This window comes from Phoenix dactylifera, chromosome 3, assembly GCF_009389715.1.
Source record: "Phoenix dactylifera cultivar Barhee BC4 chromosome 3, palm_55x_up_171113_PBpolish2nd_filt_p, whole genome shotgun sequence".
Classification (NCBI taxonomy): domain Eukaryota; kingdom Viridiplantae; phylum Streptophyta; class Magnoliopsida; order Arecales; family Arecaceae; genus Phoenix; species Phoenix dactylifera.
Window position 1 is genome coordinate 16159918 of NC_052394.1, and position 10873 is coordinate 16170790.

At 41.5% G+C, this 10873-nt stretch overlaps 1 protein-coding gene across 1 annotated transcript; it reads left to right on the top strand.

The window, feature by feature from the left end:
• Positions 1–1467: 1467 nt before the first annotated feature.
• On the top strand, positions 1468–5322 carry LOC103706219 (flavonoid 3',5'-hydroxylase 1-like). Its single transcript, XM_008790263.3, has 2 exons — positions 1468–2388; positions 4515–5322. Exons 1-2 carry the CDS (start codon positions 1504–1506, stop codon positions 5139–5141), a joined length of 1512 nt encoding a protein of 503 aa, XP_008788485.2. The 5' UTR covers positions 1468–1503; the 3' UTR covers positions 5142–5322.
• Positions 5323–10873: the final 5551 nt, after the last annotated feature.

Below are 10873 nucleotides of genomic sequence, written 5' to 3' on the forward strand. Positions count from 1 at the left end.
CTATCCGCAAGAAAGATAATATTCGAAAAGAAACTATAGGTGAAAATAGACCAAATAATGTTCGTTCGGATCCATTTTCATATCCAAATATAGATTAAAATTTGAGCATCCGATTAATATCTATATCCATCAAAAAAAGTGATGTGCATACGGATAGGCAACTATCAGATCTATATCCAAATATCTAATTCTATTTGTAACTATGTTTAATTTTATATAGCAGAAAATATGTAGCCATATTTACATGCTAGTAACTTGATTTATCGTCCACTTAATAATATTTTTAATTATATGGTCATAGAATTTTATTATCCGACTTATATTTGTGTTGAGATTCATACTTTCGGTATCCAATTTGTATCCATATCTATTTAAAATAAATATCAATATAAATTTTTGCATTCGACTAATATCCATATCCATATCTGATATGTATCCTGACACAATAAATTTTCTTATACTAATATCCAAATCCTAGACCTTTATTGGTTTATCCCGTTCTCTAACGTGACGGTCATTCAACCGTAGAAAAATCTCAATTAAATTTCTATATAAGTATAACCAATCTCTTTACTGCTATTTATTTATTTTTTTTACAAATTATTGCTTCTTTTTAGCTTTCTTTCTCTTGTTCATGTCTTATTAAAAATATATTCTAAAGTCCTTTGCCGTGGCAAAGTTGAAGCCTATCTTCTCATAAGACCAAAACTCATTGATCGATTTGCTCCATCTAGACAGCCAACGATTTAATCAGCCATAGTTTAGTTTATTAGAAAATGACTTCCATATATATCAAGCTTTATAGTTTTATAAAATAATCGCCCAAAGGAGAAGGGTAATTTTTCTTTTTCTACTTAATTTTTTTCCTTCTTTTCAATGTTGGTTCATGCAGTACCTTTTTTTCAAATAAAAATATATTACTCCGAGCCCAAAATACCCCTCCAAACCTAATCCTATTGTTCATCAATCAACACCGTTTACTTTAGCGATACAAAGCAACCCCACATGAAACGACTCCACAACAACCAAGAGGAGTCCGCTTAGTCTACGTAGGGATGGCGTGATCATGTCGATAGCTTCCATGCAAAACTGCATGCACTCCCAAACAATATATTTCCTCCCCCTTCCTATTGATAAATAAATCTCAACCCTTCAAAGAACTTCAGGTTTGATCACGATGCAACGCATGATGAACTTTAGGATACATGACTCCAGTTCCAATCTTTGAATTGAGTTAAAACTCTCTCGGCCCGTGGTATCGTCCCTCCCAAAGGTATATAGGTTGGCCTCTTCGCATATATGGATGGGCCCATCATACCAAATCCAGGTCAACGACGACCGTAGCACCTAATTATTTGTGGGGTCTCCCTCCCTGGCCCCAACCTTTAGTTAAAACTAGTAGTTGCCAACCTCCTATCTTCACTCATTCAAGCTTCTCTCTATTTATACTTCGGTATCCTTGCCTCTCTTAGGTAGGGAGAGAAGGATACAAACCCTGCCACCATGGCAATTGACCCCTTTCTCCTTGCCTGCGGCATCCTCTGCCTCTGCCTCCACCTCCTCCTCCGCCGCAGGCTCCGATCCACCCGCCGCCTTCCACCGGGCCCGACCGGCTTCCCCGTGCTCGGCGCACTCCCCTTCATCGGCCCTGCACCGCACTCGGCCCTCGCCGGCCTCGCCAAGCGCTATGGCCCCATCATGTACCTCAAAATGGGCACCTCCGGCATCGTCGTGGCTTCCACCCCCGACGCCGCCCGCACATTCCTCAAGACCCTCGACGTCCAGTTCGCCAACCGCCCCTCCGTCATCAGCGTCAAGGACATCACCTACAACAAACAGACACTCGTCTTCGCCGACCACGGCTCTCGCTGGAAGCTCCTCCGAAAGCTCTGCAGCCTCCACATGCTCGGCGGCAAGGCCTTTTCCAGCTGGTCCCCCGTCCGGCGAGCTGAAGTCGGCCATCTTCTACGCACCATGCACGATTCCAGCCAGAAGTCGCAACCCATCGTGCTCTCCGAGTTGCTGATCTGCGCCATGGCCAACGTTATAGGGCAGGTGATGCTAAGCCAGCGAGTGTTCGACTCGCAGGGCCGGGATTCGAATGAGTTCAGGGACATGGTGGTGGATCTGCTGACCGGGGGAGGGCTGTTCAACATCGGAGATTTCGTGCCGGCGGTGGCGTGGATGGACCTCCAAGGGATACAAAAGAAGATGAGGCGACTGCATGAAAGGTTCGACACGATGGTCACCAAGCTGTTGGAAGAGCATGCAGCGTCGGCGAAGGAGAGGGAGGGGAGGCCGGACGTTGTGGATCTGATCATGGCGAATAGAGATGATGCGGCCGTCGGGGAGACGATCTCCGATGTCAACGTCAAGGGACTTATATTTGTAAGCTCTCTTTCAACCCTTAAGGCTCGTTTGGTTTGCCAAAAAAGAAGAAGGGAAAATGCGGTCAACGAAAAAGTAATGAGATGCTTCTAATTATTTGATTGAAAAGTTGTATTCCTATGGGAATATAATTCTCATGTTTCAAGAAACATGAAAAAGTTACTTTTCCGTGAGCCGAGAATCACTCAATTTTTATTTTTTTCCAAAAAAAACTTTCAGCATTAAAAAGACATTAAAGACCTAATTTTTATTAAGGATATAATAGGAATTGCACATAACTTTCCTAGAAAAGTAGATGATCAACCAAACATAAGTACTTTAGAAATTCTAGAAATCTACTTCCCAAGAATCATATTTCTATAAAAAAAAATGCTTATCGCAGACCAAACGAGCCCTTAGCTCTTCTTAGGCTGCAGCACCACATACTGCACAATGATTTTGGAGCAGCAAAGATTATGTCGGATTACTGGTGACATAATAATATCTTTATGGTCTGCTCGTAAAAAAGAAGTAGGTCATTGGATATGTTTTTTTTTTTATTTTATCTTGGACAACATGTCAACAGGGAGTATTGGTTTTCTTTGATTGCAGGGCATTCATCTCTTTTCTAATTCCTTGTTATAGCTTTTAAGTATTAAATATTAAGACCAGTGGATAAAATGATGGCCAGTTAATTTCACAAGCAACGTTTAGCATGCAGTTCATGGTCGACTCTCATAATTTTATGTCTAATCCTTGCATGTTTAGCATTTTATGTTATTTGGTGTTTTAACATGCTTATGCCTGTTTTCCACAGACTTAAACATGCTATCGTATTCAATTATATCTGTTCTGCGTGGATTAAATATTAAGTAGATACTGAAGTCAAAGAGTGGGAATTAGATATTCAATCAAAGGGATTTGAAAATTGGTTCCTTCACTGTTAGATATTTTTTCTTCTACATTTTTTTGGCATCTATCTAGTTAATTTTGTTTTTATACTCGTCCATTATCGTAACCAGCTTAGCCATATCGGCTTAACCCTACCTATTCATCTTTTTTTTTTTTCTATGGGTGTTTTAGGATCTCTCTTATTCATCAATTTTGAAACCGAAGCAATAAATTTTTTTTTATGAGTCTATCGATTTATAGGAAGATCTAAATCTCTACGAGAATTTGAAATTATAATTAGCTGTGACGTGAAACCATCATGAATAAAATATCCCATCAATTCGGTAGGTGAAACTTAATTATTTTTCAAATTAAGATTTCTCTATCCTTTATTTTTATGAAAAAATTTGGAGTACAAGTTGGTCGCTGTCACCCAGCAGGATATTTTATGATATGAGCCCTTAAAAAAATAAAGCTTTTTCTTGGATGGCGGCTTGGGACCTAATAAGAAGGCCCCTGGAACCACGACGTGAAACCACCACGAATAAAATATCCCGTCAATTCGGTAGGTGGATGGCCGCTTGACCTAAAACGCAGGCGGCACGTCCTTAATCTATGGATTAGGTCAGATTAGGTACGTAATTAGAGGCAAGTTTGTGTCCTCTATTGGACGTGTTCTGTAGCTGAATGATGATACAAGTGCGTCCAAACTCATAGGTCTTTCCTACTCACTAACTTCGATCGACTTGTTCTCTGATATTCGAAGTGCAGATGACAAAATTATAAATAAAGTCACTGGAAGTTTGGCTTCCAGTGATCTAGATTCTAGTCCAACTTTCATCCTAATAAAGTGGTTCATCTAGCTTTTGCATCTATCGATCCCTCCTAAACTTCATAATAATAATAATAATAATATAGACCTAACCCGATTTGAGTCCATGATGATCATTTAGTTGGCAAATATGGAAAGTTTACGACTGAAAAAAACTGATTGATAGGTAGAGTAATAACAGCAAAATAACTGCACTATTGACAGAACCATGATTCATAGGTCATGGTTGCATATATATTTTGAACTAACATATCCTTATATTTATAAGAATATCAATGGGGACTCAGAGTTCAGTATCTTTGACCCAATTTACTCCTTATATAATTTCTGGTGACTAAGCTATATATTATTTACATTATGGTCATTATTTTGTGAGAGTTGATTGGATTTTATGTATCAACTAGTTTTTTCATTTCTCTTGCAGGATATGTTCACTGCTGGCACTGACACATCCTCCATCATAATTGAGTGGGCGCTTACTGAAATGCTGAAGAATCCAAGCATCCTCAAGCGTGCGCAGTCCGAGATCGACGAAGTCGTCGGTAGAGATCGGAGGCTCGAAGAATCCGACGTACCAAAACTCCCATACCTACGAGCAATTTGCAAGGAAGCATTTCGAAAGCACCCTTCAACACCACTTGGCCTCCCCCACTTCTCGTTCGAAGCTTGCGAGGTTGATGGTTACTACATCCCAGAGAACACTAGGCTCCTCGTCAACATATGGGCTATTGGGAGGGACCCAAATGTGTGGGAGAATCCACTGGAGTTCGATCCTGAGAGGTTTCTAAGTGGCAAGGGTGCAAAGATCGAGCCACTAGGCAATGACTTCGAGCTGATACCGTTCGGTGCAGGGAGAAGGATTTGTGCTGGCAAGCAGGCAGGGTTGGTCATGGTGCATTACATTCTTGGGACTTTGGTGCACTTATTTGATTGGAAGCTCCCTGAAGGGGAGGAGTTCAACATGGATGAGGCCCCTGGTCTTGCACTTCCAAAGGCTGTGCCTCTGAGGGCAATGGTTAGTCCGCGCCTAGCACCAGCCCTCTACATTTGACCTGGTTAAATTCTATGGGTTTATGGCCAATGGATGTTATCTGTTTTTATTTTTCTTTTTTTTCTTTTTTTTTACCTTCTTGGTGATATTAGTAACATATGCAATGTAAAAGATGGGAGCCAGCCAGCTAACAGCTGCTGGCTGGAATGCAATGTGAGAGACTTGTGGTTGTTGATGCAAATCCGAGACTACTTAAAAGAGCCAACAATTGGAAGTAGAGAGACCTCGTTGTAATCTTTAATGTATGTAGACGGAGCTCTACCTGTCAAGGTCTGCATCACGAAATAATTTAGCTTAAGGTCTCTATTAGGGAATCTGGTAAGAAGGTCGCATGCATCCATACTTTATTAGAATAAGGATTCGTTTGGTTCTTGGAAAGAGACGAGAGAAAAGTATTGTTAATAGAGAAATGGAGAAAGATATTATGCTAATTTGATTAGAGTTTTTAAAGAAAAGAGATAAAAAAAAGTAGTATTCTTGTAGAATCTATATGGGATATGAAAAAGTCCAACTTCCATATTCAACTTAGAATTAGGATAATTTTCTTTTCTAAACATACCTTTAATTTTTTAAATAGCATGAAATAAGTTTTTTTCTTTATTAAAAGCATAATAGTTATTTTATACAACTTTTATGAGAGAGTTAAAATTTATCACTTTTCTATAGTAAACCAAACATGCAAAAACTATTTTCTCATGCATTATATATGCAAGCATATGCTTTTTAGAAAAAAAATATTTCGGTGAAAAAATTCTTCCATGAATCAAATAAGTCCTAAGCTACTCCTCATGTTTAGTATATGAGAATATTTCATTATGGCAAATTTGCTTGCTTCATTACTGCATTAACAATAGACAACAAAAGTACAGAAATCAAAATCTCGCCAGATACAATCATGGTTTGTTCAGCCACCAAAGACTAAATTTATCTTGTTTTACCAAATCCATGTTAAGACCCAAGCCCATAAATAAAACAAAAAAAAAGATAAATTACAAAAAAAAGAGCGAAAATGTAGTTTTCACGAGAACTGTAAATTAGGCTATATGGCATTTTCAGTTCTGGTCTTTGTTTGCACGGGAACGTGATTGTTGCTACGTGTTGGCTATCCGAAAGGTTCACGAAAGAATAGAAAACACCACGTCAAAAACAAGAGCCCAGGCTTCTCAACCACCTTCAAGGCGCCTCAGTAGCTTCGCGCTTAAGGAAAAAAAAAAGTGAAAAAAAAAAACACTAGATCCACCATCATCACGGTGACCGTTGGGAGGAGGATCAGCTTTCGGCACCAAGGAAAAGACCTATGGACAATCATACAATGAGCCTGATGAACACTATAAATTGTGGACTGTAAAGCTTGGAAACGGTTAGACAGAAAAGCTGGCGGTACTGGTAGTCAGCTGCCAGTAGGGCTGTCAACGGGCCGAGCTGTTTGGGCTCGGCTCGTTAGTCAAACGAGTCCGAGTCCGAGCCCGAGCGCAAAATGAGGCTCGTTTAAATTCGAGCCCGAGCAGCTCACGAGCCCAAATTAGGGTTCAGTCCAATTACCAATTTAATTGGGTCCCAATTAAATTTGGATTCAACCCAATTAAATTTTATTTGGCTTAATCAATTTAAATTCCAATATGATTGAACCCAGTTGGATTTAGATCAGACCCAACTCGGACTAACCCAAATTCATTTAATTTCTTTAAATCGAATTAGATTGGTTCGGATTCGGACTCAACCCGTTAACCCGAACCAACCCGTTAACCAAACAAACCCGTTAATCTATTTAAATCCCCTTTCTTCTCGGTTTCTCTAGAACATTCCCAACCGGCCAACCCCACCTCCACCGCTCCACGGCTCCACCCCCACCCACAACTCCGTTCTCCTCACCCCCAAGCCCGAAGCCGATGCCCCCCTCCCCGCCTTCTCCTCCTCCGACGAGGACAACAACGACGAGGACGACGACGTTGTACGCCCAAATCTCGATCCCAACTCTCTGAGGACGACGACAACACCCTCCCCTCCACCTCTGCACCCGCCTCTGGTACCCTTCGTCCCTTCCTACACCTCCTCATCTCCCTTCTCCGTCCCCGATGCCGCTGCCCCCGGTGGGGGAGGCAACAAGCGAGCCGGCTGAACCCTCCTACATTGAGGGGATAGGGCTGTCAACGGGCCAAGCTCCTCATTGAAAAGGGGAAGGCTCGTCAACGCCCTTCCTACACCTCCTCATCTCTCTTCTCCTCCCCTACGGCCGAGCTCGCGGCGTCCACGGCCGTGCCCGTGCCGGCGGTGCTCGCGGCCGCCCTCTTCTTCTCTTCTTCTTCTTTTCTTTCTTCCTTTCTTTCTTTCTTTCCTTTGTTCCTCTCCTCCGACGAACCGTTGATGGGGATGGGGATGGGGCGGGCTCCGGCTGGGATTGGGATGGGGCGGGCTCGGTCTCGGGCTCGGGAAAACGAGCCTTACGAGCTCAAGCCCGAGCCCGGCTGTGCCAAGCGAGCCCGAGCCCAAGCCCGACCCGAATTTTTATGGAACAAGCCGAGCCGAGCCCACAGAGGCTCGGGCTTGGCTCGGCTCGTTAACAACCCTAGCTGTCAGGTTAAAAGCAATGATCTTTTATATATTTTTTCAATAGTAATTCTAGGTACTCTCGCATGTAATGATGTAGGCTTAGCTGTAATAACCCCAAAATTTTTTTTTTATTTTTTTTATATAAAAAAGGGATAGAATAGTCCTTTAAAATTGATATAAGGGGTAAAATTGGAAGGAATCAAAAGTTAATGGCATAATAGTAGATGCGTTGAAGTGTTAGGGGCAAAATAGGAAGGAATCAAAAGATAATGGCATAATTGCAGATATATCGAAGTGGCAAGGGCAAAATGGAAATTTAATAATATTAAACAAAGGGTGAATAGTGTTTTGATGTGATTTATTTAGAGGGTTGTGCTGTCGGTGGAATGAAACCGAGAGAGAGGGAGTCTCAGGCGTGAAACAGAGAGGAAAGAAAGAAAGAAAAAGAGAAGAAGAAGAAGAAGAAAGAAGAAGAGGAATGGGATTCGAGAGGGAAAGGGATCCCGGTTGCACTTCCAGCTGAAGGGAAAAGTGTAGATCTCCTTTCTCTCTACGCAAGGACCTCGATTTCCAAAAAGAAAAAGGTAAATATCCGTCCCTATCTAGTCTTTTGATGACATTAGGCTATATAAAGGGTGGATATAGTCTAGAGGGGTCGGATAAGGGTTGTAGAGGCGGTTAAAAGAGGAAGAATCGGATTTCGACAAATTTTTCCGGCATTACGAAAAAACTGTGTCGAAGTCCCAACTTCGGTGAATTATTTAGGAGGTCAAACGGCCTCCGATGATGATGCATGTTACCTCTTTAGAATCTCCTATGAGTGTAGAATGTTAGGTAAAAATTTCATCAAATTTGGAGTCTGAAAAGTGGATCAAACCCGGGATGAAGTAACCGGCTGTCAGTCCGGGTTACTGTTCATCCGGGTGGAAAATAAGGGATTTCATGCCATAATAGGGTATTAAGCCCAGATTAAGCTAAGGGACCTTGTACTCATGCAAGGGAATCTCTAGTATACATAAATGATGAGTTAATTAATAGAAAAAGAAAAAAAGAAAGAAAAGAAAAGATTTAGGGAACGGGGGAGTTGAATCAATTAAAATTTCCTATATTATAATTGGCACGTAGATTATAGCCCTTGATACAAAACTAAATGTATTGTAAATGCATGTCACAGTTGGGCAAGAAGCTAGGGAACAAGAGGAAGAAGTCCCCTGCTGCCTACTGTAAAATTCTAGAGGCGTATCGAGGCCGTGCCGGATTGGCAGGTGAGTGGGAGTCATGTACTTTGCACCATGAGCATCCTTAATTCATTTTCATGAATGTCGCCAAGTGTGAATTGATTCCACTTGAGCATATTGATTGATATTGTAGTAGATTCCTCTATAATCTTGATTCTCCATGCTTGATTATTCTGTACATGCATTTGAGGGAACATTGAGAGGAATTACGACGGGTTGATGAGTAATCAAATTGATTCTGAATTGTGAAATGATTTCTTTTGTAAATTGATTTCATTTCCTCTATTTTAAAGACTTGTGAGTCGTAGCTTGATTATACTCTTTTATGAGTAATTAAATTGGTTCCAAATTGTGAAATGACTTCTTTTGTAAATTGATTTCATTTTCTCCATTTCAAAGATTTGTAGAGCCTTTTTAGTGGTATATTGAGTTGTATTGCACTTCCTTGACCCTCACTCCTAACCCTGATGTTAGTTTATGATTGGGTCATGATCGAGTGAGTGGTAGTCTTGATTATGCTCCTTTTAGTAGAGTATTGGGAGGGTGCATTATGGCATTATGCATGGCTTGGCAGTATCTGCAGGACACCTATAGTCGATGGGGTTGAACATCGGCCTTTGTGCACATAGTAGCCTTCTGGGTGGGCGGAGCCCAGTCCCTTCCTAGGGGGGGACACGGCCCTAGGCGTAGGATCGGCCGGTCCTACGACTTATATTCTGCTTGCCGCCGGGCATAGTAAGACCCCGCGAGGTGCAGTATGGCTTTCCGCGGATGTAGAATTCCCGCGAGGTGCCGTTTAGTATGTAGATGTGAGATGGATTTCTGTTCTGGATACTGGCCGGCATTTACATGATTAGTGTGGTGTCTTATCCTGCATATGCATGTGACAGTAGGGAGTTGTTGCTGGTTCGCCTGGGGCGTAAAACCCACCTTCCGACAGCTGTCTAGCATTTACATTATCGATATGGTGTATTATCCTGCATATATGCATGTGACAGTAAGGAGTTGTTGCTGGTTCGCCTGGGGCGTAAAACCCACCTCCCGACAGCTGTCTAGTGATGATTTCAGCATATTGACACCTGATTTGTATGTTCCAGCATTATGATCTGTTGAGCATATTTATGAGTAGCATATATGTTTACTTGATTATTCCATATATGCTTCAGATGAGTTGATATTGATTGTGGTGATATTGATGATTTACTCCATATTCTCTATATTGAGATCATGTTCATCTTGTTATTGCTCTTGAGATTTCACCTCGAGCCATGATTATATCTTGTCTCATGTGCATAGTACTCTCTACTCCACTCACTGAGTATTTATATACTCACTCCCCAGTTTGGTGTTTTTGATTGCAGGGCAGGTATTGTATAGAGAGGAGCAGGGTTAGAGATTGTCTGCTTGCTGTGCCGCTCCATAGTATAGTATAGTATAATCTAGATAGAGGTTTATACCTTTTGGTGTATTATAAACCTTCTGTTGTATATAGTGTATAGTTATAGTCATAGATCCTGTTGTGGATATGGGTTTGACCATGGATGGATTGGAGAGCAGGTATATATATATGTGCAGATCAGTTGTATGCCTGTGATGATACATGTGTTGTCCAGGTTATATTGTGACAGATTATGTGATTGCTGCTCTGACAGGTAGTGTGTTGTATGTATTGAGATAATCCTGACAGGTCACTATAGGAAAGGTGATCATTTTGTGCATGCATCATGCCAAAATTTTTCAGAATTTAATAATGATTGATAGGTAATAGGGTTCTACGTGGTGGTTGGTGGCCTTATGCTTACCCGCACCCTAGGACCGTCGCGACGGCCCGCCGGGAACGGGGCGGGGGTCGTGACATTAGCGGTTCTAGAATCATCAATAATTGGTGAACCGACGGATCCATTTGCAACTCTTTTGGAAATATTATCCGAATGGTACATCACT

Bases quoted from the DNA above. Each gene is read 5' to 3' on its own strand.
- LOC103706219 (XM_008790263.3), top strand. From the start codon at position 1,504: ATGGCAATTGACCCCTTTCTCCTTGCCTGCGGCATCCTCTGCCTCTGC. The intron at 2,389-4,514 runs GTAAGCTCTCTT...TTTCTCTTGCAG, and splicing joins ACGTCAAGGGACTTATATTT to GATATGTTCACTGCTGGCAC.